The 26,231-nt window shown below is 57.0% G+C and overlaps 9 protein-coding genes across 9 annotated transcripts; 5 read left to right on the top strand and 4 right to left on the bottom strand.

Moving 5' to 3' along the window:
* Positions 1 to 236: 236 nt before the first annotated feature.
* Positions 237 to 1,799, top strand: WHR41_07110 (uncharacterized protein). Its single transcript, XM_069375715.1, has 2 exons — positions 237 to 490; positions 554 to 1,799. Exons 1-2 carry the CDS (start codon positions 419 to 421, stop codon positions 1,721 to 1,723), a joined length of 1,242 nt encoding a protein of 413 aa, XP_069226955.1. The 5' UTR covers positions 237 to 418; the 3' UTR covers positions 1,724 to 1,799.
* On the bottom strand, positions 1,708 to 2,774 carry WHR41_07109 (uncharacterized protein). Its single transcript, XM_069375714.1, has 2 exons — positions 2,093 to 2,774; positions 1,708 to 2,022 (listed from the first exon to the last, which is right to left on the bottom strand). Exons 1-2 carry the CDS (start codon positions 2,253 to 2,255, stop codon positions 1,817 to 1,819), a joined length of 369 nt encoding a protein of 122 aa, XP_069226902.1. The 5' UTR covers positions 2,256 to 2,774; the 3' UTR covers positions 1,708 to 1,816.
* Positions 2,775 to 2,804: 30 nt separating this feature from the next.
* WHR41_07108 (uncharacterized protein) lies at positions 2,805 to 6,358 on the bottom strand. Its single transcript, XM_069375713.1, has 4 exons — positions 5,871 to 6,358; positions 5,602 to 5,766; positions 3,335 to 5,530; positions 2,805 to 3,269 (listed from the first exon to the last, which is right to left on the bottom strand). The coding sequence occupies exons 1-4, from the start codon at positions 6,319 to 6,321 to the stop codon at positions 3,256 to 3,258; spliced, it is 2,826 nt and encodes a 941-aa protein (XP_069226901.1). The 5' UTR covers positions 6,322 to 6,358; the 3' UTR covers positions 2,805 to 3,255.
* Positions 6,359 to 8,493: 2,135 nt separating this feature from the next.
* WHR41_07107 (uncharacterized protein) lies at positions 8,494 to 15,105 on the bottom strand (the record flags this gene model as incomplete). The annotated part of the gene is made up of 1 exon (XM_069375712.1): positions 8,494 to 15,105. One exon carries the CDS (start codon positions 15,103 to 15,105, stop codon positions 8,494 to 8,496), a length of 6,612 nt encoding a protein of 2,203 aa, XP_069226898.1.
* A 513-nt stretch (positions 15,106 to 15,618) lies between these two features.
* On the top strand, positions 15,619 to 16,857 carry WHR41_07106 (uncharacterized protein; the record flags this gene model as incomplete). Its single annotated transcript, XM_069375711.1, has 1 exon — positions 15,619 to 16,857. One exon carries the CDS (start codon positions 15,619 to 15,621, stop codon positions 16,855 to 16,857), a length of 1,239 nt encoding a protein of 412 aa, XP_069226897.1.
* Positions 16,858 to 17,255: 398 nt separating this feature from the next.
* On the top strand, positions 17,256 to 19,028 carry WHR41_07105 (uncharacterized protein). The gene is made up of 3 exons (XM_069375710.1): positions 17,256 to 17,446; positions 17,566 to 17,675; positions 17,740 to 19,028. Exons 1-3 carry the CDS (start codon positions 17,431 to 17,433, stop codon positions 18,868 to 18,870), a joined length of 1,257 nt encoding a protein of 418 aa, XP_069226900.1. The 5' UTR covers positions 17,256 to 17,430; the 3' UTR covers positions 18,871 to 19,028.
* A 1,416-nt stretch (positions 19,029 to 20,444) lies between these two features.
* On the top strand, positions 20,445 to 22,822 carry WHR41_07104 (uncharacterized protein). The gene is made up of 7 exons (XM_069375709.1): positions 20,445 to 20,991; positions 21,045 to 21,060; positions 21,121 to 21,377; positions 21,433 to 21,804; positions 21,861 to 22,017; positions 22,073 to 22,192; positions 22,247 to 22,822. The coding sequence occupies exons 1-7, from the start codon at positions 20,761 to 20,763 to the stop codon at positions 22,720 to 22,722; spliced, it is 1,629 nt and encodes a 542-aa protein (XP_069226899.1). The 5' UTR covers positions 20,445 to 20,760; the 3' UTR covers positions 22,723 to 22,822.
* Positions 22,815 to 23,195, bottom strand: WHR41_07103 (uncharacterized protein; the record flags this gene model as incomplete). The annotated part of the gene is made up of 1 exon (XM_069375708.1): positions 22,815 to 23,195. One exon carries the CDS (start codon positions 23,193 to 23,195, stop codon positions 22,815 to 22,817), a length of 381 nt encoding a protein of 126 aa, XP_069226894.1.
* Positions 23,196 to 24,707: 1,512 nt separating this feature from the next.
* Positions 24,708 to 26,026, top strand: WHR41_07102 (uncharacterized protein; the record flags this gene model as incomplete). Its single annotated transcript, XM_069375707.1, has 6 exons — positions 24,708 to 24,807; positions 24,862 to 25,071; positions 25,128 to 25,363; positions 25,437 to 25,635; positions 25,691 to 25,852; positions 25,908 to 26,026. 6 exons carry the CDS (start codon positions 24,708 to 24,710, stop codon positions 26,024 to 26,026), a joined length of 1,026 nt encoding a protein of 341 aa, XP_069226893.1.
* Between the last annotated feature and the right edge of the window lie 205 nt (positions 26,027 to 26,231).

Below are 26,231 nucleotides of genomic sequence, written 5' to 3'. Positions count from 1 at the left end.
TGCTCGGACTTCCCGTGGTACACCCGCTAGCTCCCGTCATTGCTAAGCCAATCACAAGAGGCCTTCAGCTTTTGGTGAAGGTGTAACAGCCTGAGGGCACTCGACATTTGCAGGATTCGCAATCTGGAAAGGCAAACGCACCCGCATGCTCCCGTCGCACAGCCATTAGCTTCCGTTACATCGTGACCAATAGTGTATCAATCTGTTGCTCTCAATCCATGGCGGAAGGCCAGCCGAGCTCGTGAGCCCGTCGTAGAGCAACCGTTAGCCTTCCACACGCATCAGCCAATCACCTCTCATATCTACTGGCAATGCGACAGCTCCAGCTGGCTTTGGCTCCATCCAACGTAAACGCTGCGATCGACAATAAACATCTTCCAACCCACCACCTGCCTTCACATACACTCCCAAGCCCACCATGCTCGTCTCGTTGACCGTCGGCAAGGTCGACGCCGGTGTGGCCGTGCTTCTGACCGAAGACAAGCGCCTCGTGAGTCCAGCGACTCTTCCCCTATCGCATTCGACATCGACATGCTAACCATCCCAATGCCAGATCGAATTCCCCTCCATCCTCCTCCCTCCCGACATCCACTCCGGCAGCATTGTCGACATCAACGTCGGCCGCAACCAGCACGCCGAGGCCGTCGCCGACCAGAAGTTCTCCGCCCTGCAATCCGACATCTACACCACCTTCGGCACCAAGTCGCCCTCCCCTCCCGTCCTCCGCTGCCGCAACACCACGCAGACCAGCGTCGTCCTCGAATGGGACCCCATCGACCTCGCGAGCGCCGAGCTGCGCAGCCTCAGCCTCTACCGCAACGGCAACAAGGCCGGCACCATCCCCAAGGACAAGCTGAGCACCAAGATCTCCGGCCTCGCCCTCGACACCGAGTACACCTTCCACCTGGTGCTGCGCACCTCCGCGGGGCAGTACAGCTCCGAGCGCCTGACCGTCAAGACGCACACGATGGAGAACCTGAGCGGCATCACCATCACGCCGGGCGTCATGCCCGGCCAGCTCAGGGACAGCCTCGCGGAGACGGTCAACCGCATCGGCGCGAAGCTGCTCGACGCCGTGCGCATCGACACCACGCACTTCGTCTGCACGGAGCCGCGCGGCCAGGCCTGGGAGAAGGCCGTCGAGATGAACGTGCCCGTCGTCGTGCCGGACTGGGTCAAGGGCTGCGAGCGCGAGGGCCGCATCGTCGGCGTGCGCGGGTACTACCTGGACGCCGACCCGAAGCTGCGCCAGATGGGGACGAGCGCTGTCCAGCGGTCGAGCGTCAGCACGGCGGCGGCCAGGGAGAGCCCGAGGATCGAGCACACGCCGCCGACGCCTGAGAGGCCGACGCGCTCGGAGCGCACGCCGACGGACGATGGGGCGTCGGAGCCGCCGCAGCCGCCGCCGAAGTTCAATCAGGAGCAGGAGCGGGAGGCGGAGCAGCAGCATGGCGGGCCTGAAGAGGGAGCTGTGACGCAGGCGTCCATAGCTGGGACTCCTCTCGCGGAGCGACCTCGCAAGAGCGACGACTTCAGCGACGATGACGACTACGACGACGGCAACGAATCAGACGACACGGCGAAAGCGATCGAACAAGGAAGGGAAGAAGCCGAATCGCAGCCCAGCGGCTCGCAAGGCGGCGAGAAAGAGACGACCGAGGGCGAAGCGGCCAAAGTAGCCGCGGAAGACGGCAAGGGAGAATTCGACGAGGTGGCACTCTGAGGCATTGCATTATCGATGCTCACTTCCGCATTTGTAGTATACCCCCCAAATTTACCAAACCATTTCACGCCTCGCAGTCAAGGCTCGACCTCCTCACGCCCCATCCTTCTTCCTCTGCCCGCAAAAGAACCCCAGCCCGAAATCGTCCGTCTCGAACGTGATCTTCGAGCCCTTGGGGAAGTAGAAGACGTCGCCCTTGGTCGCGTGCACCTTCTTGCCCGTCTCGTCCGAGATGTCGAAGCTGCCGTCGACGATGATCTTCATTTCGTGGTAGGTGTATTCGTAGACGAGGGGGGTGCCTTTGTCATTATCGTTCAGCCAACGAATCGTTGCTACTAGAAGGGATTTGAGTCGACGGGATGTTCTCACCTTTCTCTAGACGGTAGAAGCCGGCGGAGATGGGCGCGCTGGGGTCGTTGCTCTCGGACGTGAAGACGTCGCCCAGGAAGGCGTTTTCGTTGGCGATGAGAGGGGGTTTGAAAGACGTTTGGGCGTTCTGGTGGTATTCGAAGGAGATCGGTTCGGCGCCCATTTTGTCGATCTGCTCGGTTTTTGGGATTGAAGCTTTAGTGGACAGAATCGTCAATTGGCTCCAACGGATTAGGGATTGGTCGACCTGAAAAACGGACGAGACCGTTCAATCACCACTTTTATACACCGCGCACAACACCCCCCAAACCCATCAGCTACCCCTCCCACCACCCACCTCACATCACAGTCAGATAAACCACACCACCTCCCCACCGCACGACGTAGCCAGAACCGGCAACCAAAACGCCCACGCCTGAATCAGCAGCCTCCAGCACAGTCCTAAATCTTAGGTGAGCGCGCAGAATGCCCCTCACCCGAAGCTGTGAGGTCCCAAACGCGGCTGCGATCCTTCGCAGTCCCACAAGCCGTGAAAGAGCGTCGCGGGGTCGGCGTCGCAAAAGACTACCGGATCGGGACGCGCGTTCGATAAGTTGACCGCGAAGTTGCTGTTTCGGGTAGGCGATAAGGTCATTTGGTCTGATGCATTACAGGAACGACATGGGATACTCGTGGATTTGCTGATGGGGTTTGCAGTTCAGAGAGTCACGCGTGCGGCGAATGTTTCGGGTTTCGTAATCTATGGATGATAGTGATAATATTATAAACCAAGCCCCTCCCTCCCTCCTTCCAGCGCCTGCACTTGCGCCTGTACCTTCATCGAAATCCAGGAAAAAATAAACTGGCCAATGCAGAGAGACTCCATACACCCAACGCAGCACCGTGTTCGCTGAATGGCCTGAAAGCGGCCCGTGGGACAGAAAAGCACATATTTCGTCACTTCATCTCGAGCAAAACAAACGCTCCTCGACATTCCATTCCATCCCAACTGATAACTCCACTCCATAACCCACCGCGATCGCCAAAACACCGGAAGACAGAGCCGAGAAAAGGGCCAAAAGGCGAGCGCACCAAGGAGTCTAGATGATGCCGTCCCCACCCAATGCCTGAGTGTCATGCAGTCGTTTTTTCCGGAGCTTTTTCGTTTTGGTACGGGTCTGTTATTACCCGAGAAGCACTGCGAAGAAATTCGTTAGCTTGCTGTCCCTCTAGCCCGATTTTTTCACTGCATTGCAAACTCACCTTCCCAGCCCCAATCCCACATCACGCCGACCCAATGCAAATGCCCGCGGACCGTATACGCGGGATCCATCTTGCCGATATTCAACGGCAGCGGCCTCGGCCTGCGCGGGAACCTCTCGCCGTCCGCCGCCGCCGCCCGCGAGCCCGAGTCCGGCGAGGAGCCCGTCCCGCTGCCCTCGGAAAACGCGCCGTCGCCCTCGACCCAGCTGTAGACCATGCCCTTGCGGCCCGGGTCGGCGTCCTCGAAGCCGGAGCGCGTGCGCTTGAGCGGCTCGCCGCGGCGGCGGACGGGCTGCAGCTCGGCGGTCGCGACGAGGCGGCGCGAGGCGCTGGGCTGCGCCTCGTAGGCGTCCTTGCGCCGCCAGACCTCCTCCGTGACCAGGGCGCACTTGTCGATGACGCCGATGCGCATGCGCTGGCCGAGCGCGCGCCAGCGCTCGCGGATCCACTGCCGGTCTTCGGCGGAGACGGCCTCGCAGCCGGCGACCATGAGCGGGTAGATGTGCACGACGACGGTGCGGGAGGCGAGGGGGACGGTGGCGAGGTAGGAGAGGGCCTTCTCGGCGAGCTCGGTGGAGGGCAGGGAGGGGAGCTCGGGGACGGAGCGGTGCAGGTGGAGGAGCGTGGCCCACCGGTAGGCTTCGGCGGTTTGGAGTGTGTGCTGGACTTGGCAGGTTGGGTCCTCGGGGGGTTCGATGTAGGTGGGCGGGTCCCAGGTTTCGAGGGCGATTTTGAGGTCGTTCGCTTGGCTGATTAGAGCCGGGGAGGTTTTCATGGAGCGGCAGACTTTGCGGACGAGGTTTGCCACGCGCCCGACGAGGGGAAAGAGCGTGTTCGCACAGCCCATGAGGGGGTCGACGCGGGCGTCGATGGGCATGCCAAAGTCGATGCCGAAGCCTCGGATTCCGGGCTCGCCCATGACCATTTGCGGTGCGTCGGATGAGAAGAGGAAGGTGTTGTCGAAGTCGTTGGACTCGTCGCTGTCGACCGATGTCAAACGAGCAATGACGTCCATGTAGACCCAGGCGTTACACAAGAACTTCAGTCGAGCGAGCTCGCCATCGCGAAGAGGGTTTCTGTGGTGGTCAGACAGAGCTCGCTTGACCAGGGCTTGTGCGCCCTTGATGTGAGTGTTGCCGGTAGCAGTGTGCTGATCCCACGATTCAGAGAACCCGAGAGCCAACGCTGTCGCGATCGCGGTTTGATCCGTCATGCTGTGGTCTCTAATACCTTCTTGAATGTAGCGGATGCTCGCTGCTTTATTCTCGTGGCCTGTTAGGCGCAGACGAGGCAAATCTTGCGAAGCGTGATAAGCAGTCATCGCCAAAACTGCATGGTAGAGCGCTGGGGAGTTCAGCGCGAGTGGCCAGATCAGCGTGCGCCATGGGTTCTCGGATGGACCGTCCATCACAGAGAGAATGCCACATGTGAATTTGTCAAAACGCAGAGACAGCATCTCCGGGCTGTCTTGAGCGAGCACGGGCTGATTGTACATGAATCCTTGCCATGTATCAATCGTTCCGTCGGAGTTTGGTGATCCCTTTGGCGAAAGCGGCGACATATATCGTGCTGCCCACGCCAACTGCGGGTCGTCGTTGGCCTGCCCTGACCGAAGCATCTCATCGATGCTGTCATCGAGAATGCCGTGATCGTCGGGCAACGGCCCAATGTGCGGAAAATCGTCCAGTGGGAGATGGTAGTCATCTGGCATCTGGAAGGGCACATAGTCATCACCGGATATGGTCACCTCCGCCGTCGGCGCGAGGATCTCGGTGAGAGTAGGTGAGCCTCCATTCAGAGAGCCAGCACCAGGACCACCCACAGACGAGGAGCGGTTGAGGACTGTTCGTGGGCTTATCGAAGCGATCGGCACACTTGCAGTGTCTTTAGATAGGGGTGTCGCGGGCGCACTCCCAGAGGTAGGAGCCGGCCCTGCGTCTTCCACAATCGGAGAGATAGGTCTCTGCAGATCACATGGCTCTCCTGTGGTAGAACGACGGGGTGCTGGCCGCTGTGGGAGTTGCACAGCCGAGGAAGCATCCTCGTCACCCTCGTTGTTGCCAATACCGCTGTCCCTAGACGCTCTCACGCCCTTGGACGGGTTCGACGGGCCGGCCTGAGGCACAGAGCCGGCGTCTGAAGGACGAGAGTCCTTTTTTGAATTTTTATCAGTCTGTGCTTGTCTTGGTGGTGATGCTGCGTGTAGAGTCAGAGTCAGTGATGTTCTCGCCCCGTGGCGTCCCGGTCCCCATCATCACCACGCGTACCTCGCTTCTGGCGGTCGATGTTGACCTTGACGTTGGTCTCCTCGAAGGGGCGCCACTTGAAGTCCTTCCTGTAGCCGCCGCAGTCAACCTTGCGCTTCGCGCACTGCTGGCAGCCCGGCTTCTCTTCGCCGCATTTCAGTCGCTTGGCCTTGCACGTTACGCAGCCTGTGAATGGTCCCGATCAGTACACGGCCGGCCTGCACGCGCACGCTGCGCTCCCGCGGCGAGGCTCTGTTGAAGACGCCTCGGAAGGGCTCTGACATATATACCGTTGCGACTCTTGGACTGCTTGGGCTTGGGCACGCCGTCGGCGGCGGCGCCGGCCGACTGCTTGCGAGCCGGGGCCTTCTTGGTGGTTGCGGTGGAGGTCTGGCGGCGGGCATTCTTGGCCACGGGCGGCTGGTCGTCGCGAGGTTGGGCGCGAGGAGGGCTCGGGCTGGCGCGCAGGAAGACCGAGGGCGAGGGGATCTGGATGCCCTCCGCCATAAGGTTGTGCCTGTCCTCGGCGAGTGTGGTGGTGCGCGATCGCACGGGTGCTCTCAGGACATGGCAGGACCACGATGCGGGATCCGGGCAAGAAGTGAGGCAGACGGAGCGACGCAGGAAGAGTATAAGGTTCCAGGTGCCGCCGTCACCGCCCACAGACAGATTGGCAGACACACTCACACGCAGTCCCTGCGCGGTCGCGGGGCGTACTACTATCGCGCCCGCATCCGCCATCCGCCATGCGGGCAGCAGCCCTACCTTACCTTACCTGCGTGCTATCGAGCTATCAGCGCTCTACCCCTCCCCGGCCGAGTATCACGCGCCGCCGGTGGAGCTGGGCCGCGCCACGGCCAATGAGCAGCCTGCAGATGGTCCATCCTACGGCGGGCATGCGCTGATGACAGCCCGCTGCGGCCAGAGCCTGCCCGGCCACGGCCTCCACAGGCCCAGCGTTGCACCACGTTCGCCTGGTAAGACGGCGCGCTGCGTCACGATATCGTCGCCCGCATGTAAGGTAGGTAGCAACGCCTGCCTCTGGCCTGCCCGCCGCCGCCGCCGCCGCCGCCTGTAGCCGAGGTGTGGAGGCAAATAATGCTGCGTGGTGCCGTACACACATGGGCAAAGACGGCAGCGAGGAGGGGCAACGCAGGCGCCCGGCAGCACGAGGCGAGCAGAGACTGACTGCAGTCGCCAGAGCCTGGCTCATCGTCCTGCACGGGAGGAGTGCGAGGGTCACGATAACGCGGTGACTTTTGCGAGAGGCGCGATAGGCAGGCAGGGAAGCCCAAGGCTGAACCCAACCCTGGCACCAGATCACCCGGCATCGGCCCGTTGTTGCCTTTACGGGCGAAGTTGACCCCCCGCCCAAGCAACGAGGAGGAATTCCAACCGCGATCGCGATTTGCGCAACGCAGAGACCCAGGACGGGTGCTGCGCTTCTGCAGGCCAAGGGCGTTCGCGCAGGGCGAGGCAGCCCGTCGTGCCCCAGTCTTCTCCACGTTCTGAGCGTCCGCGGGGTCCGCGAGCGGGCATCATGAGTTGCAGCGCTGCGCGTACGCGTCGCAACCGTGGTAGCCCATTAAGCTAATCGTCGAACACGGTATCATGACGTGCCGAGTGGCCTCGTCAACGTGGCATCAGTCGTCGCATCGCGGTGGCAGTGCGGCCGCATGGCGTCCGTCTGCCGAGATCGGCTGACTTGTGACCAGCAGAGTAGAGGAACTTTGATTACCGCGATTACACGTCCGCAGCCTCGTTTGGGACGTTTGGTCAATGCGAGCGTTGGCGAGTGAGACACCTTGGGACCCCTCTGACAATGTAGCTCTGTCCAATAACAGGCTGCTTGGCGATGCGTCGCGAACTCACCAAGTTCTCGAAGTCATCATCCATGGACCGGGCAATCTCAAGAACTCTTCAGGCGCGCAGCTCGAATACTCCGCAAGAAGCGCCATTCGCCACGGGCTCGAAGCCGCCCAAAAGCCACGAGGCAGTCCGTCCGAATCGCTTAAGCAAGACCTGCTGTACCGCCCTGTACGAAATCCTTCCGGCCCAGCGCGTGCTTCCAAAACTCAGAACGGTAAAGGATCACGGGACGCCGATCCTTCCCTTGACAGCAGCCTGGTCTAGCGATCCTACATTATTTCCCCCTGCGAAACAAAACCCCCAGTAATAACTCGCGAAACGAAGCCCATCTCCCCAATGGCGTCCAGGCCGTCTGCAGGTGAGCAGGGATCAGGCACTCAAATCCCCATCCAACCACGCCGGTGTCTCCAATCGCCATCCTGCCCCAGGGCTCGATACCGCTTATCGTTCCCATCGACATCAGAAAACCCATGGTTCGCTCGAATTAAAAACGTTGATTCCAAACACTCACTCACTCTCCCCATCAACTTCGGCGCCCGAGGAACCGCGGCCGCCGTATCTCATCGGCGTCCCGGCTCCACATAGATAGATGGATCGGGCTCTTATCAGCGCCAGGACCCAGCCCACCACCACCTCCATCCATATCTGCGAAACAGGGCCGATAGCGAAAGTTGGGCTTTTGAGCGCGGTGCGATAGGAAGTATTCAGGAAGACGGGAGTGCGTGGTCGGGCATTGGTGTCTGGGCGGTTGCGGTAGGCGAATGATGCGGCTGCGGGCTGGTGTCGATCGAACATGCTGTCATGTAGTATGTGCGACGGTGACTTTGCAGGTGGGTGTGAATTGTGCTGCAGTCTGCGCTTTGAGCGTACCATAGCCGTAAGTCGACACGCATGTTGGCGTCTGGGATTGGAAAAAGGGTAGCTCCTATTTGTCTAATAAAAAAAAAGGAGCATTGTCAATATACCTACAATCGCATATACAAAAAAACAGGGCTTCTAGCCATTCCACAACGCCCGCTCCACCACCCACCACCGTTCATCCATCTACTCCTCGTCATCCTCATCCTCATCCTCCTCCATCCCTTCCGCAGCATCAACCTCGAACGTCGGCGCCTGGTCGACGCCAACGTAATCCGCGCTCATCAAAAACAGCGTCAGCGCATGCCTGCCCGGCGTCGGCACGACGAGCTCGAGCTTCGTCTTCAGCGCCCGCGCGACCGTGACCCTCTTGATGGCCAGCAGGGACTTGGAGCTCTCCTCGCCGACGACCAGCCACCAGTTCTCCGTCTTCTCCGCGGGGTAGAAGGGCGCGTGGACGGCCAGGTTCGGCTGCTCGTGCTCTTCGATCTCGCGCTCGACGGAGACGTTGAGCACGCTCGGCGCGCCGGAGACGACGGCGTCCGGCTCCTCGAGCTCGAAGTTCAGCTCGACGTTCGGGTAGCGCTCGTTCGTGAAGCGGGCGGCGTCGGCCAGCTGCGCGTTGGAGAGGCCCATGGCCTGCACGAGCTTGCCGTAGTCGGGGTTCTCGCTGGGGTCCATGGCCTCCATGAACTCGAAGACGTCGGAGACGCCGGCGGCGTTGCAGGCGTCGACGACTTCCGGGCCGAAGTGCGGGATCTGCTTCAGCGGCGAGTCGCGGTCCCACATGGCCTGCACGACCATCTGGCTCATCTCCATGGCGCTCATGGCGTTGAGGTGGCCTTCGGAGGAGAGGACGTCGACGGAGGCGGAGAGGAGGCCGAGGACCTTGCGGAGGACGAGTTCCTGGTCCTTGGCGAGGTCGGTGGGGAGTTGCATGCGGGAGAAGTGGGCTTGCAGGAGGACGAAGGCCTTGAAGTGGGGGGATTCGAAGTTGACTTCGCCGAGCTTGACGGGCACGCGGTCGTAGATGCGCTGCAGGACGTGCTCTTCGTGCCGGCGGATCTGGATGTCTTCGAACTCGGTGGCGGCAGTGATGATTTCAAGGATGCCCTTGAGCTTCGTGTTGCGCTTGAGCGAGAGGAGCAGGGTCTGCATGGTGATGAACGAGATGTTGTAGTAGGCTGCGATCATGGCGGCGTTCATCGGCTCGACTGTGTCCTCGTCCTCGTCGAGCTCGATCAGCTTGGCTTCCGATAGCTCCTTGAGCGTCGACTCGACCAACTCTGACAGATATGCGCTCAAGCCGTCGTGTGATGTGTCTTGCAAGCCGTAGAAGCTGGGGTTGGCCAGCAGTCTGCGGTAGAAGTATGTGTAGGTCGACCAGTCCACGGCGTCCTGAGTGGACTCAATCGTCTTGGTGCTGATTTCGGTGACAAAGGCATCGTGGAAGAAAGTCTGCAGTTGACTCTCGATCGGAAGAGCCTCCTTGAGGAACTTGCTGTAGTACTCGCGCTTGACGGCTGGGCACATGAGAACGCCGCGAGACTCCTTGTCTTCAAGAGAGCGGCCTGCCTTTCCGAACATCTGCAGAACTTCGCTGATCGGGTAGTCGATGTATCGATGCTCGCGACCTTCAAAGAACTGCGTGCCCATGATGATGACAAGGTACGCCGAGCTCTGAATCTCCCAGCAGCAGTCTCTCGACACCAGCATGACCTGGACAGCTCCTTGACTGAACAGGTGATCGACGATACGCTTGTCACCGGCAGACATAGCCTCGTGGTAATAGGCAATGCCATGAGAGAGCGACTCAGCCAGCGATCGCTCCTTGACCTTCTTGAGCAACGGTGAGAGAGTCTCGATGTCGGCATGAAGGAAACGATCCTCGTCGTCATCTGCAACGCAAGCAGCGAGCAAGTCTGACGCTGTCGCACGCACTTGCTTACGGCTAGGCACAAACACCATGGCGGGCTTCTCAGAGGCGTGTTGCAGGATAGCCTGGTAAGTAGGCTTCGTCATGGCAAGCATGAGCGAAGGGAAGTGGGGGATGGTGAACGATTGCAGATGCAGACCCAGCGGAATCGGTCGTACCGCAGGGCTGAAGTTGTAGATCGTCTGCTTGCTGGCTCCAATCCACTCGCCAATGTCCCTGGCGTTTGCGAGGGAGACACTTAGTCCGACGATACGAACGTTGGTCTCCAAGTTCGCGGCAATGGCCTGCGTTCGAGAAACGATAGTCTCGTAGACGTAGCCGCCGTGGCCACCGAGCAAGTGCAGGTCATCCGCAATCAGCAGCTTTGTGTTCTGCACATTCTTGCGGCGCTGCCACTGGCGAGACATCATGTCCCACTGCGCAGGTGTAGCGAGAATAAGATCGCCCCGCTCAAGGAGCTTCAGGTCGGCGGCAGTCTCACCAGTGAGCTTCACAACCTCCTTGCCACCTGCCAGACCAGAGAAACGGGGCTGCCAAGATTTCTGTCGGGCATCCACTTGTTCTTGGAAAGGCGCAATGTAGACAGCCTTGCCAGGATTTTGCTTGGACCAGTGCCTCAGGAGCGCGAATTCCGCACAAACGGTCTTGCCACTGCCAGCAGCAGATCCAATGAGAACGCTGTCATCTGACTGGAACAGGTGGTTGAAGGTCTGCGACTGGATCCGGTTGAAATTGCTCCAGTCGGGATAAAGGTCCACGAACTCTTGTCTCTTAAGCGAAGCGACCGGCAGTGGCTGCAATTCAAGCAGAGGGGTGTGAGCAGGGAACTTGTCTGGAAGATGCAACTTCTGGAAGCTCAGTGCGAGCTTGCTTTCAGCATGCATCCAACGGTCCGAAACTACAGTAATGAAGTAGTTCGGTGGCATGGGGTCGGTGATCGGGACGGTGAATTCCACAAGGTGCTCGTTCATCTCAGAGATGGCATAGTCCTTGCGAAGCAGGAACTGGTCGTGGAAAAGAATCTGCTCACCATCGCAGTCCTCGACGATAATCCACCAGCTCTCGGCGCGGCCGTGAAGGTTGTCGTCCCACTCGAAGTTTGGTGTGAGTGTCAGCTCCACGCGTAGCATACTCCTGGTGATGGGTTGAACCTGCGCCTGGACATCCAGCCGAGGGAAACGGGAGACCATGTTGCAGACCTGGCGTCCGTGCTTCTGCATACCAAGCAGCTCACCCATGCGAGGAGGGTCAAGGTCAAAGTATTGCTGCCAGGGCACGTCGATGCGCTCGGCCTTCTTGATGATTTCCGGTGAGCATTCGGGGAACTGGCGCAGAGGAGTCATCGTCGGCCACATTCGCTTCTCTGCCGTTTTGCAGAGAGCCAAAGCATCCTTAGCGACACCTGCCCAGCCCTTCTTCAAAGCGATCTCGAACATCGCACGCAGAATACGTCCGGCCGACTGGGTAACGTACACAAGATCTGCCATGAGGGCAAGGCCTTCGAGCTTCAATCTGCTGATGAAGGCCTGAAGAAGGACGTTGATCTTGCAGTGGGGTTCATCGATGGTCTCCTTGACCGGAATAGGCACACGTCCAAGGAGCTTAGCCATCTCAAGCTTCTCATCCTGACGCACAGGAATGTACTTGAACTCCTCGCTGAGAGCGAAGATTCGGAACAGCTCGATCGGACTCACGGAGGGCTGGATGTTGCGGTTGTAGGTCAACATGCTGTTGTGCGTGATGTAGTAGTGACTGGCAACACGGCCAAGTTCAGTTGACTGCAGGCGACCCGACTTCTTATCATACTTGACCAGGCTGGCTGCTTCGAGCATCACCGCGGCCGAATGAATCAAGTCCACTCGCCTCTGCTCCAAGGCTTCATCGTCGTCGTACTCTGCACCGACCTGGTACAGGTTCGGCGAACGCAGCATACGGACGAACAGATAGGTGTATCCAAGCCATTGGACACCCTCGTCTCTGGTCCGAATGTTGCCAAGGACAATTTCCGCGTTCAAGTTGTCGGCCAGACGAGAAGCGAACTGACTCTCGATAGGGAGCTGCTGGTTCAGCAAAGAGAGGTAGTATTGCAACTCTCCCTGTGAGGTGATGATGATACCTTCACCGTAGGTGTCGTATTGAGGACGACCGGCGCGACCAAGCATCTGCAACACGTCTTGCGGACTGAGCTCGACCCAGCTACCCTTCTCGGGAGAATAGACCTGAGTGCCTTTGATAATGACGGTGTGAGCGGGAAGGTTGACACCCCAGGCAAGCGTGGCTGTGCACACCAATACTTGAATGTGACCGTCGGCGAACAAGTCTTCAACGGTCGTCCTGTCGGCTCTGCTCATACCAGCGTGGTGGATACCGAAACCGTAGGGCAGGACATCCTTGAGATCAGCGTTACCCGCGCTGTCAGCCTCGTCACGCAGAATCTCGCGAGTCGCGCCGTCTGTGCGCAAGATCTGGCCAATGGTCTCGAGCTCCATCGCCTTATCCCGAATATACTTGGCGGTCTTTGCAGTCTCCTTGCGCGAATGAACGAAAATGAGCATCTGCTGCTTGTTTTGGCCGACTTGCTCTAGGGTCTTGGTGTAACAGACATCATTCATAGTCTTCAGCTGCTTGATGGCCTTCTTATCTGTGACGCCAACAAACTCCTGTTTGAGAGGGCAAGGGCGGAAGCTACCATCAAAGTGGAACACACCGGTCTGAGGGTCCGCACGTAGGAATGTGGCAACATCGCGGTAGTTCGGCAAAGTAGCAGATAGACCAACTATGCGAACCGGGTCTCCAGTTTGTTCCTGGCGTCGGATGGTTCTCGCGACGATGCTCTCAAGCACAGGTCCACGGTCATCATGGAGCAAGTGGATTTCGTCAATGCAAATCAGGCGAACAAGATTTGTGTAGCTGGTGTCCGTGGCCTTGCGGGTGATAACGTCCCACTTTTCAGGGGTAGTGACGATGACCTGAGTGTCTGCGATTTGCTGCTTTGTGAGTTGTCGGTCACCTGTAAGCTCAGACACCGTAATGCCATACGGCTCCAGTCTCTTGCCAAAGTTTCCCACTTGCTCCTGCACCAAGGCTTTCAAAGGTGCAATGTAGACAATCTTGAAGCTGTCCAGGTCAATTTCGCCAGTCTCAGGATTTCGGTGCTTGCCGATCTCACGCAGCATTGTCAGCATAGCGACGTTGGTCTTGCCGGAACCGGTGGGGGCGCAGATCAACATGTTGCCATCGTCTTCGAACGCCGTGGGATAGCATCTCGTTTGAATTCGATTCAATGACTTTGAAGATCCGAATCCGGCTTGCGCCCAAGCTGGGAGATCAGACGTAGGCTTTAGCGGTTCTGAAGGATCAAATTTCGGCTTAGGAGCTGGGACATGAATTTCTTCATAGCCCTTGAACGTTCGCTTTGTTGAGCCCTGGGGAAGGCGAACATTCTGGTTCGTCATGAGATGGTTTCCCTGGTCAAACTTGAGATCTTCGACATTCAGTGTGCGACGAGGCTGAAGTCCGCCGACGAGGCCGTCTCGAGGAGCTTCCTGCACTTCTGGTGCAGGCGCTTTCGCGTCCAACTCCATCGGGTCAAGCTTGATGTTCAGCTTCGCCTTGCCCTCATTTGAGGGCTCATCGCGACCTCTCAGCTCTTTCAAGATTGCAGCGTGTCCCGCACCAACCATCTCTTTTTCCACATTTGATCGCGCCTGCTGGTCTTCACCAGCGCGTTGCCATCGGAGCACCCACACAATCTTGTCTCTGTTTTTGACGAGCTTGCCAACGAGCTCAGGGTGTTCGTAATCGAAGAGCTCCATCAAATCGTTTTCCACCTCGCGCAGGGGTTTTTGCTCGCCGGAGTCATCCTCCAAAGCCGACATGATCTGTTCCGACTCTTGCGTCTTCTCCGATTGAATGTGTGCATCTTCGTAGAGTTGTCCGATCTGTCTTTGTAACCAGTATGCGTCGATCTCGTGCGCTGGTACAATGTCGGGATCCTGCTCGGCATCTTTGCGTTGTGATCGATTCTCGATTACCATTCCATCTTCATCCGCTTCCTCCTCGTCGGCGGCAGCTGGCGGAGGGCCGTCGATCTCGCCAGTGATTTCCTCGGTGCCCATCTGGAGTTCATCCTCAGATTCTTCGTCCTCGTCTCGTACCTCGAAAGTCTGGCCTTTGCCCTCCTCCTCTTCGTCCTCTTCGCCGAAGTCAACTGCCACACCCTGACGCTCATCGATGTCCGCACCCTCGCCGGCCTCTTCTCCCATTTCTTCATCTTCATCTTGCGCGTCATAATCTGTGATCTTCTTTCCCAGATTCACCAGCATGTTCATCTCTTGGCTGGTGAGATGCACGCCAAGGATATCATCGATCTCCTTCTTCTTGTCAAAATCCTTCAGCGTCTCATCTTTCAGATACTCCAGAATCGAATCCGTCGCCGACGCTGTGACCGCAAGCCCGTAATCGCCACCCATCTTCCGGGCGACCTCAGTCGCAATGAGATCGTAGACATCCTTCGTCGCAGCCGTCCGAGGCCTGTATCGCAGTCCCTCGATGTTCAAGTCCGCCTGGCTCAGCACACCGGCCGCTCTCGAGCTCTGCACGGGCTCCGTCCGCTTCCTCTTGCGCGCCTGGTCCATCGCCGGCGGGCGCGCGGGCGCGGCCTCGCGTGCTGTTCTCGAGCCCATGTCGCCTAATCTGATGCGACCCGCGAGAGATTCAGGATCACCGGTATTCTCGTCGCCGCGACGCGAGACGAAGCGCCGGTCCGCCTGCAGGACCAAGTTGGACATGGCGCCATACTTGTACTGGCTCATGTTGTTGTCGCCGCCGCCACCGGCGCCGCCTTTCTGTTGGTTCGACATCACGGCGGTGTGAGTCCGCTATTGGGCGAACGAGCCGTGTATGTCGGTCTGGTGTAGAGTAGAAGAAGTGGCCTCCGAGAGACTTGCGGGTGGTAGTGCCACGCGATAGCTTTGCGATGATGTGAAAGTTGCTGCGAGTACATGACTCGCTAGCGCGAAGCTTAATCTTGCGATATACAGAATCATGGAAGCCTGGGTCATGAACACGTTCGCGAACCTGATATTCTCATGGTATTTATTATTGACGCTCTGATGAGTCAACTGCGTCGGCGTAGTACAAGCTCATAGTAGGTTCGATCGTTGTGTCTTTTCTTGTTGCCTAGTGAATCATACGCAGGTGAAGGAGATGGTGTGAGGACTCGAGTTGACTTTGGAACTGATGCCTGGAGACCGGTGAATGAGGTTCCTTCCCTGCGCGTACCTGTGCGTACTCGCGCTTCTTGACCTGGCTCAGCGAAAAGGTTCTCCCCTGACCATCACCAGAGACAATAACGCCACTTCATCGCAGAAGCCATGTCTGGCAGTAGTGATGCCGTGTCTTTGACACTAGATAACTTGGTCTTAAAGCCACCTACCAAGACCAGCAGCACCGCCAACTTTCCAGCCGACAGCATCGCTTCAGACGCAAGAGCGACTCACATCCTCATCCATCCCCGCTACCCCCAGCTTCTGGATGCCTTCCTCACGTACAAGCGTACCTATGGGTCTGCCTACGAGCAGGCGCTCTACGTCTCGCTCGACTGGCGCCAGCTCGTCGTCCGCCTGATCCAGGCACGTCCGCTCACCTTCCTGGGCGCTGAAGACTACACGGTGCTCCGCGATGGCACAAGACTGAGCTATGGGAACTATGAGTGGGATCGCAACGGCACCCCCCTTCAGCACCTCAACAGGCACTTGTCCCTGCAAGACTACCTTAGCTACGACGAAATCATGCTCTCATCCCTACTCGGAGTCAGTGGACCCTCCTACTTCATCAACACCGGCAATCGCTACAACATGGCTCGCCTCAAACCCGAAGAGCCACATCAGGAGCGAGGCATCATCATCGGCCTTGCGGGTGCTCGCTTCGAGCGAGAGCATCGCATGGACTCCGTGCATATCATGCCTCCGCCCATGAGCGACAAGGATATACTTTTTTCCCCAGACCCCATGGTCAGCTCTATGATTCAGGCTTTTCTCGGTGCCACGCGAGATTTCGCTGCTCAATTCGACGTGCCAATGTACAAGGCGCGGATCCGCGTGACGGCAGACTTGTTCCTTCTAGAGTCGAATGCCCGTGCCAGAGAAGCGGATACGAAGGCGTGGGCGTATGTCGTCGGACTCGGGCTGGGAGCCTGGGAGTACGAGCCCCGGCAGCACGAATGGTATGTCTCAGCTTTTGGGGCAGCGATTGCAGAGCTGGAGCTGGCGTGTATTGGAACGGTCGAGTTCGCCTACATTGACAAGCTTCGCGCAGAGGTGAAGCAGGAAGTCACAGACATTGGGGCCAGGAAGGGCATTCAGGTGATATTCAGTCATCGTGATCCCGCGGAGAAATTGGAGGGAGACGAGCTACTGGTTTTGAGCTACGCGTGGGATGGGAACGCCTTTCCAGGAAACGAATATTGGGCTGGAGGTCTGGCTACAAGCCTGGCTGCTTCTGGAGATCCTGCGGCGGCGTGTATGAGCACCATCGCGGAGCTGCACAACCCGCTGGTTAATCCGGAATTTACGACAAGGATCAAAGTCGCGGGTTCTGATGGGTATCAGTAGTACGCAAAACAAGCCTGGGCGCGTTTGCGGCAAGCTTGTTGTGCCTGTAAATCATTTCATGGTGCCACGACATGAAGCAAAGAAGCTTGTTCAGAGTTGCTAAGGTTTCAAGCTCTTGTTTGGTGGCGACGACACGTGTCGGAGGTAGTCTGACCGTTTGATCCTGGATCCGAATGTCAAGCGGTGAAAGGGGAATGGTCCGCCCTGGTACATAGCATACAATCCTGAATTGAGGTGGATTATTTGTTGTATTTTTTGCATTGCGGCTCGATCACATGTCAGTGCATGAGCAGAAGCGATGCAGCCAATGGCAAGGCGAGCATCCCGACGTCGTGTACACCGCAGCTGCACGATGAGGCGTGAGGGGCTCAACCTTGGCTTGACGACCCCGGTACTTCAGGCACAACCTGCAGATCCCAGTCCCTCCAACAATTTCTCCAGACTCCTTCACACGCGGCCTCGTTTCTGTTTTGACGCATCCCCCTCCACGCGTCTGATGTTATATGAGTGAGCGGATGAGCCGGGTTGTGCGTGCTTCACACTAGCGACCGTAGACGAGCGCTCGGCCGAAAAATGCCCCAGAAGAGAAGTCGGTGCCCCCTGATCTGCATTTCGCGAAAGAATTCAAAGTTCTTACGCGTTACCTTGCACGACTTTGATGCCTCTGCGATAGCGACGACACGATGAACTCTCTGACGGAAATGATAGGCAACGCGCAGAAGGAGTGCGTGTCGGACGATGCCCTCAGGCATTTCCGGACGTACAAGTACTCCTCGGTGGATAAGTCGCCAATTTCCCAGCATGTTCTGAAACACTACGTACGCCTCCAAATTCACGGAAACCCTATGCTACCAGCTACCACATACTAACAGTAATGCTCAGTGGAATTTTTGCGTGGAGTTTCTGCCGTTATGGCTGGCACCTAATATGGTGACCTTGCTGGGTTTCTTCTGCATCATCTTCAATGTCGGCCTTTTGGAGCTTATGGACCCGGACCTCCTCGGCCCTAAGCAGGCTTGGGTGTGCTATTGCTACGCACTTGGAGTGTGGGCATACAGCACCATGGACAACATTGACGGCAAGCAAGCCCGCCGCACCGGTACCTCTTCTGGCCTTGGTGAGCTTTTCGACCATGGCATTGACAGTCTGAACTGCACACTCGCCTCGCTTCTCGAAGCTAGCGCCATGGGACTTGGATCGACGAGGTTGGGTGCTTTCACAGCCATAGTGCCTTGCCTGCCTATGTTCTTCAGCACATGGGAGACGTACCACACGCACACCCTGTACCTGGGCTATTTCAACGGCCCTACCGAAGGCCTCCTCATCGCCAGTCTGATCATGGCTGCAAGCGGCATCTGGGGCGCTGGACTTTGGACGGAGCCTTTGGCCAAGCTCTTCGGCTATGATGCCTTCTTGGGCGAGACCAGCTTCCTCGACCTTTGGGTACCCATCATTCTGTTCGCCTTCTGCACAGCTCACTTGCCGTCTTGCGTCATTAACGTTGCGCAAGCACGCCGCGCGAAGGGACTGTCAGTCGCACCTCTCTTCTTGGAGTGGTTCTCGATGTTCTTCTTCGTCGGCACACTGTGTGCCTGGCTCGGATCACCCTACTCGCACATTCTCTCGGACAACCACCTTGTCCTTCTGTGCCTGACCCTGTCCTTCGTCTTTGGTCGCATGACCACCAAAATCATTCTGGCACATCTCACCAGACAGCCCTTCCCCTACTGGACCGTTCTGCTGGTACCGCTCGGTGGAGGCGCCGTCCTCGCTTGGCTGCCCTTGATTGGCCTCTCACCTGTCTCTGCCAAAGTCGAAGTTGGATACCTCTGGACATACTTCTTCATCAGCGTGGTCATCTACTTCCGCTGGGCTTTCGTGGTCGTCAACGCGATCTGCGAGTACCTCGGAATCCAGTGCCTGACCATTCCCGAGGCGAAAGTGCGGGCTCTCGAGAGGGAGAGGGACGGCGAACTGATGATGACCGAGCATGGCGTTAAGGCGAAGCAATAGACAAAAGGAAGCACGATGCCGCGACAAAACAAAAAGTGACGACAAAAACCGATAGATGGGAATACGTTCATACAACGAAGTTTTAGACACGCGCTTCGCAACAGAAGCAACCATAGAATATAGTAATGACAATTGTAATGCATAGATACAGACCGCAAGCCACGACCGCCTCGTCACGCCTCGACCTCAACAACGGCACGCGAGCAGTTCTTTGGCTCTGCCCGTAAGGCTGACGAACTCGACGTATTCGAAGCATCATGTGGCTGTGTGGCGTGTGTAAGGCTCTAGGGTCAATTTGTCGCGGCGTCGGTCTGGACTCATCCTCCGCCGCACTTACCGTGGACCTCTCGCTTTCTCGCCGGAGTACCACCGAAAGCAAATACACGAGCATCATAGAACGTCGGGTAGTTGGCAGCAGGTGTGCCGACAATTTCTTGCACAATTAGAGAGCTCGAGGGCGGGCTCGGGTTGATGGAGTCCGAGACTACTTACCGTTGAGAGTTGCACAAAACTGCCACCATGCTGATGGCAGGGTAAGACTAAAAGCTGCGATTCGATCGTGAAGAGCGCCAGCCGCAACGGGTGGTGGATGGCCAGGATCTAGCTTTCAGGGAAAGCAGACCAATTACCGGCCAAGCCGTTCGAAGCCTTCCCTTGGCCGGGCCAAGCAAGACTTGAAGGACTTCGTCTTTCTTGACAGCAAGTTCATAGACAAATGCACAACTCCGGCTTGTACTCACAGCCATGATGTTGGAGTTCCCAACCTCTTGTTCCAGAAGCCTACCTTGCACGGTAATCCGGCTCTGCATGCAGTTGAAAGGTTCTCGCCGAAGCTTCGGGCGAGGGTTTGAGGCCACGCGGGGTCTCTCAGCGTGACTACCACGACACCTCCAATGACTTCCCGCCCACTTGCAGGGGAGAGCGTGGCAACCGGTCACGTTGGCCGCAGAGTCCGGGTACTCGCCCGCGCCATTTCTTGTCGCGCTACGGCGAAAGTGCCATAGTGGCCGGCTGAGATTGGACGCACGGATCAGACGGACGATGCACGCCACACCCTCACCAAGCGTCGACTGGCCATACCCCTCCAAGCTTAACCTGCACCCAACCTTCCCGTCCATACCATGTGGGAGGCGGGCTAGCCGTCTTCGATGTAGCTCTGCCTCGCGCACGACACCCATGCTGGAGTATGTGCCAATCAGGCCCTGGTCACCGCTTGCTGGGGAGCCCCGTGCGTCAAGAGCATGTCAGAAGTGAAGCCGGCGCCGGGGTTGTCGTTACCAGAAGGCAGGTCTTGTTACATGAGAATGACGACTGAACCCGGCTACTAGGAATACTACCAAGGTAAAGATTTTTTCATGTTTGCTCTCTGCGAACATCGTCGGCAAGCTGGACTCCATGGCAAGAAGCTTATGAGGGAAAAGACAATCTCACTTCTAGAGTTGCGGGCAGCAGCCGTCTCCGGCGGGGTTCTCCACGCAATCCCCAGATGTCTGGACTACTCCGGCTCTCGCAGGCCAGTGAGACGCGCGAGCGCTAAGAAGAAGGGCCGATCACAGTACGAAGCTAGTCTTCTTTTAGCTCTCCCGACGTAGAATCTGGATCACCATGGGACTTCAACCCATGGGGTTGCGGAGGTACGTGCTCTGTGGTGCCCCTCGGGGATGCCCACAATTCATCTGGCATAAAGAGCGCCGTGCCCGCGGTGTTGGTAGAGTGATACAGCATCATTTGCCTTGTGCTTCTTGAACTCCCCAGCTTTGTTTGCGAGCAACTTCACCTCACTTCCACATCTCGTCTGGATTCGACGAATCGCGCTTAATCAACACTCCAAATCCACTTGAGGTCGTCAACATCAAGAGAAGAATCGGTTCACTTGGTAGTTGACACGGTATGCCGATCACCCTCAGACCGCCTCCGGGCACTGCTGGTTCAGCATGGCCTGCCATCGCTGTTGGTCTTTTCGTTGCATTCGGTGGCGTTCTGTTTGGATATGATACGGGTACCATCGGCGGCATTCTGGCCATGCCCTACTGGCTCAAGACTTTCTCTACCGGCGCAGTAGATGAGTTCGGCAACCCAGCCATTACTGCTTCACAATCGTCTTTGATCGTTTCCATTCTGGTAAGCTCCGAATGAGATCTCGCTAGACCAAAAACATTGCTAACGTTTGATAGTCTGCCGGAACTTTCTGTAAGGCTCAACAACAAAAGGATTTTGACGCCCAGAACGATGACTGACTTCTTTGGACAGTTGGCGCCCTCACAGCAGCTCCTACCGCAGACTTCTTCGGTCGTAGAGTTGGCCTTATGGTCACCATGGTTGTGTTTTGCCTCGGTGTTGTTCTGCAGACCATTGCCGTCGCCATCCCTCTCTTCACAGCTGGCCGTTTCTTTGCTGGTTACGGTGTCGGCATGGTCTCAGCGTTGATTCCACTTTACCAGTCTGAGACTGCACCCAAGTGGATTCGTGGTACCGTCGTCGGCGCATACCAATTGGCCATCACTATCGTGAGCATCTCCGCCCACCATCAAACTCGTACACCGCGAGCTTACACATACATAGGGTCTTCTCCTTGCCGCCATTGTCGACAACGCCACCAAGAACCACGACAACACCGGCAGCTACCGCATCCCCATTGCCGTCCAGTTCGCCTGGGCCCTGATCATCTTCTTCGGCATGCTTGTCCTGCCTGAGACTCCTCGCATGTGGATCAAGCGTGGCAAGCCCGAGAAGGCAGCCAAGTCTCTCGCCACCCTTCGCAGACTCGACGTTGACCACCCTGCCCTTGTCGAGGAGTTGGGCGAGATCACCGCCAACCACGAGTACGAGATGAGTTTGGGCAAGGCCACATACTTGGACTGCTTCCGTGGAAACCTCGGCAAGCGCCTTGCGACAGGTTGCCTGCTCCAAGCACTTCAGCAGCTCACTGGTGTGGTAAGCTGATACCTTCGACGTCCGGCTTACAAGCAATGTCTAACAGGTTCATACAGAACTTCATTTTCTACTACGGCACTTCGTTCTTCACCCGCTCCGGCATCAAGAACTCCTTCGTCGTTTCCATGATCACCTCTGCTGTCAACGTCGCCTCCACATTCCCTGGCCTGTACCTCGTCGAGGCCTGGGGCCGTCGTCCGCTCTTGCTTTTCGGTAAGTAAAATCTCGTGGTTCAAGCCTTGTACCCTCTCACTAACACCTCTCTCAGGTGCCGTCGGCATGGCTACTTGCCAATTCATCGTTGCTGGTGTCGGCACCGGCGCCGGCCTTGACAACCTTGCTGCCCAGCGCGCTCTCATCGCTTTCGTCTGCATCTACATCTTCTTCTGTAAGTCTCCGCATTTCATTTATCTTTTCGGAGCTCCCACTAACAGCTCGCCAGTCGCTTGCTCTTGGGGCCCCGTCGCCTGGGTCGTCACCGGCGAGATCTTCCCCCTGAAGGTCCGCGCCAAGTCCCTCTCGATGACCACCGCCTCCAACTGGCTCCTGAACTGGGCTATCGCCTACGCTACCCCCTACATGGTCGACTCCGGCCCTGGTAACGCCAACCTGCAGTCCAAAGTCTTCTTCGTCTGGGGCGGCTTCTGCTTCATCTGCATCGCCTTCGTCTACTTCATGATTTACGAGACCAAGGGCCTCTCGCTCGAGCAGGTCGACGAGCTCTACGCCAAGGTCTCCAAGGCCTGGAAGAGCAAGGGTTTCGTCCCCACCGTCAGCTTCCAGGACGTCAAGGACGCCGCCGAGGAGGATGGCGCGGGCGCCATGCGCAGGTCTTCGCTGGCGGATTTGGAGAACAACGCTATGCGCAAGAAGAGCGTGCAGCACGAGGAGATTGCGGCGGCCAAGGCGCTGCAGTGAGTGCAATGCGGGGAGAGACATTCGGGCAGAATGATTACGTTCGTGAGGCCGTAGTACATATTGGTCTTGTATATGATGTTACGATTTGTTAATCACTCAACTCTGCGCCCTCCGTGTCCCTCAACGACCGTGACTTGCATCCCCTCTCGCTCCCAGAACCCTGCTTCGTCCGCTTCGACCTTCGCCTTCGCTTCCTCGGTTGCCAGAGCTGCACAAAACCTGCCGAAGGCTTGCTCATCTGCAAATTCCATCAGGACGACGACAGAGTAAGGCATTTCGTCTTCATTGCCCAACAGCAGCTTTGGTTTGCCGGTGAGATGATCGTGTAGAGGGTAGTACCTCGTGTGCGAGAGCGGAACTGCGTCGCCGCTAAGGTCCGCGATCATCCTCATGTGCTGCTCGTAGCGATTTTTGAATGTTTCGTGCGAGACGCCGGCCTTGCGTGGGGCCATGACCATGACGGTGAAGACCATGATGTTGGGTGACTGCCGAACTACTCGTCGACGTGAGTAATGAAAGTGTATCAAAGGCGAGACGGCAAACGAACTTGCAATGTCGGGCTCGACTGCTGAGTGGGGACTGTTTTGTTGGAGATCGCTGAAGGTCGGAAGTCCTGAACGACAAGGTCTCGTGTTTATATGGGCCATATCGAACGCCGCTGCTGTCACACGTGGGCTATTCCGGTGACCGCTTCAATACGTCTGTAGATTCTGTTGGTTTCCAGCATGCTCTTCGACCAAAATCTTACTGCATCGTGAATGGGAGTCACCACCGCTAAAATGCAACAACGTGCAAGCACAAGCGGTAGGTGATCCAATGAAAGATGTCCATGCTGACAGCTGCACTCAAAATGCCTGTCACTGCCTGATAGCCATCTTTAATGGCTTTATGCGGCGTTCCGCTCCATGGACTCCAGGCTCACTGCATTGATTAGTCACCTGTAGATGGTCGACGAATACAGCTGCATGCCGCGCTGGAGGGTTGTCAGGGTTAGGGTTGGGGTTGTAGCGACGCAGATGCTGAATGCCCCATTTTTCAGGAGCAGTCCACATTGACCACCACACCTGCTTTGCCCTCCTTTGCTGCTTATATGCCAACACCGAGCATGCCCGCCCGGATAAATCAGCCAAGACACTGAGATGAAGTCTCACGTGATTCAGCATGTCACAGCGTTGTGGCGTTAGTTTGGAATACGAACCCTTATCACGAACTCGCCCTCCGGGTCTCTGAATCGACTATAGCAGGATTGTGGAATATACTGTGCACTGACACTTTTCTCTTACAGCAGCGTCTCTATTGGTCAGTTGCAAATTGCATCACCTTTTTTTTTCAGTTCGGACGTTGGGACTGGCCTAGTATTATATAACATGCTCAATTGAGTTCGATGCCTGCACCCGGCCCGGCGGAAACTCAGACCGGTCCCTGTTGCACGTGTTGCTATCGTGGCCAGCTGCAACATCACCGTTCCCATTTAGACCCTTTCGAAGCCCTTGGCGACCCTGGGCTTAGAGAAGGATGGCTAATACTTCTCGAATCCTGCGTCGTGCTTGCGGTCATCTCGGCCGGCATGGAAGACACGCCAACGCGGACCCTCTAAATACCTTGATACGAGCAGATTTCCGACGTGCCCAACTTGAGAAAGCCGCGCGTGAGCTGCTTGACCGGAGATGCCCGCCTGCTATACAACGGCGTGTGGTTAGGCACCAGGCACTTGGGATCAATCCTGCTCTCTTCACATGATAAGGCCGCCGAGGGCTTGAGCTGAATCATCATCGCTTGATGGCAATTTTGTGCATGCATGTCTTGGGGTCAGAGCAACCGCGTAGTATCGAAGAAAAGAGGCCAGTGAGGATGTCGAGTATCGATCTTATCTTGCCATTGCCCTCAGCATCGTCGCTCGTGATGATTATGTTTCTTTCAATTCTTCGCGCCGACGACATCAGTTCCTCCTTTTCTCCTCTCCATTCCTCACCGCAGCGTTCATCATGAAGTCTTTATCCGTCTTTCGCGCCTTTTCGCTGTTTCTTGCATGCACACACGCCTTTTTCTACAACGCCAGTCTGGACACTCGCTCCATGGCACTAGGTAAGCAATGGAGGATTTGATCCATGCAAGGCATCCTTACTGACTGATTTTTAGGAACACTGAACACAGTTGTCATGGGAAAGACTGCAGTAGCCAATCCATTTTACCTGCTGAGAAGAGCCTTCTTCGGGCACGAGAAAAGAAGCGCACTGCAGTCCACCTGCCCTCAAGTATGGTACGATATTGCGGCAGACTTTCGGCGAGAGTTCAATGGGTGCAGTCGCTATGCTAGTACTGCCATACGATTTTCATTCCATGATGCCGGTACGCCGCTGTCCCACCTTTTCCCGCAGATGTACCATGGCTGATGTTTCTCACAGGTGGCTACTCATCCAAGAACTCCCCCTACCCTCCCGCAAACGGCGGCGCGGACGGCTCCCTTCTCCTCAGCGACGTCGAGATCGCTCGTGAAGACCACAACCCGATGCAAGGTTTCCGCGAGTATATGCTGAGCAAGTGGAATGATTACAAAGACCAAGGCGTCGGCGCTGCGGACTTCGTGCAGGCTGCTGGGAACATGGGGATTCGCTCTTGTCTCGGGCCAGTGATCACAACCGTGAGTTATCTCAGCCCTTCGATCTGTGCGGCCTCGAAGTCAAAGAGCATTTACTAATTCTTCCACTACGTAGATGATCGGCCGCGAGGACAGCTCCGAAGCAGCGCCTGAAGGCACGCTACCAAAAGCATTCGGGCAAGGGTCAGACCAGGCAACGATCGTCCAACTCTTCGCCGACAAAGGTATCAGCGCTCGCGAGCTGGCGGCGTTGATGGGAGCGCACACCGTCTCACGCTCGTTCGCGCAACAGAAGAGCGGGGTCAAGTATGCCAGTAAGCGTTTGCCTATTTCAAGTGTCCGGTAGGCATAGAAAGCTGATCGCCACAGGCCCGCAAGACGATACACCGCAAGTGTGGGATAACGGGTATTACTCGCAGACGCAGCATCGCAATACGTCCTCGGCAGCCGCGAGTTTCGCTTCGGATGTCAATTTGGCGGTTCCGGGCACTAATGTGGGTGAATCGTACACTGAGTTCGGGAACAGTGGAGGTGAGTGTAGGACCAAGTGATACAAACCGATGTACAGGCCTGACGATGGAAACAGCATCTTGGGCAAAAGCGTTCTCGGAAGCCATGCTGAAGCTCAGCCTTCTTGGGTTGTCTGAGGATAAAGTTGCGAGCTTGGTCGATTGCACGGATATCTTGCATTGGGATGTGGAGTGATGATGGATATCACCGTAAAGGTGGTCAAAAGTCTGGTTTCGCAATGTCAACGATTTGGGGCACGTGATGGATCAATGTCAGAGTTTGAAGAACTTTCAATTCCTTTCCTTGGAACAGAACGAACGAGCAGTGAGCGTTGACTCGAGGGTTTTGACTCGAGATTTCTGAAGATCCAGCAAAAGATCCAGTAGCAAGTAGGCGAACA

This window comes from Cladosporium halotolerans (assembly GCF_011745625.1).
Source record: "Cladosporium halotolerans strain TM138-S3 chromosome Unknown Sca31, whole genome shotgun sequence".
NCBI classification, from domain to species: domain Eukaryota; kingdom Fungi; phylum Ascomycota; class Dothideomycetes; order Cladosporiales; family Cladosporiaceae; genus Cladosporium; species Cladosporium halotolerans.
This window is presented reverse-complemented; position numbering and strand designations above follow the sequence as displayed.

What these genes read in the sequence shown, in the direction of transcription:
- WHR41_07105 (XM_069375710.1), top strand. An exon ending in AGCATGTTCTGAAACACTAC is followed by an intron (nt 17,676 to 17,739) that starts GTACGCCTCCAA and finishes AGTAATGCTCAG; the next exon opens with TGGAATTTTTGCGTGGAGTT.
- WHR41_07108 (XM_069375713.1), bottom strand. Translation starts at nt 6,321, where the DNA reads ATGGCGGATGCGGGCGCGATAGTAGTACGCCCCGCGACCGCGCAGGGA. An exon ending in GCAGTCCAAGAGTCGCAACG is followed by an intron (nt 5,767 to 5,870) that starts GTATATATGTCA and finishes GACCATTCACAG; the next exon opens with GCTGCGTAACGTGCAAGGCC. An exon ending in CATCGACCGCCAGAAGCGAG is followed by an intron (nt 5,531 to 5,601) that starts GTACGCGTGGTG and finishes CTCTACACGCAG; the next exon opens with CATCACCACCAAGACAAGCA.
- WHR41_07104 (XM_069375709.1), top strand. Translation starts at nt 20,761, where the DNA reads ATGCCGATCACCCTCAGACCGCCTCCGGGCACTGCTGGTTCAGCATGG. An exon ending in TTCAGCAGCTCACTGGTGTG is followed by an intron (nt 21,805 to 21,860) that starts GTAAGCTGATAC and finishes AGGTTCATACAG; the next exon opens with AACTTCATTTTCTACTACGG. An exon ending in CTGCATCTACATCTTCTTCT is followed by an intron (nt 22,193 to 22,246) that starts GTAAGTCTCCGC and finishes ACAGCTCGCCAG; the next exon opens with TCGCTTGCTCTTGGGGCCCC.
- WHR41_07110 (XM_069375715.1), top strand. Translation starts at nt 419, where the DNA reads ATGCTCGTCTCGTTGACCGTCGGCAAGGTCGACGCCGGTGTGGCCGTG. An exon ending in TGACCGAAGACAAGCGCCTC is followed by an intron (nt 491 to 553) that starts GTGAGTCCAGCG and finishes TCCCAATGCCAG; the next exon opens with ATCGAATTCCCCTCCATCCT.
- WHR41_07109 (XM_069375714.1), bottom strand. Translation starts at nt 2,255, where the DNA reads ATGGGCGCCGAACCGATCTCCTTCGAATACCACCAGAACGCCCAAACG. An exon ending in CTTCTACCGTCTAGAGAAAG is followed by an intron (nt 2,023 to 2,092) that starts GTGAGAACATCC and finishes ATAATGACAAAG; the next exon opens with GCACCCCCCTCGTCTACGAA.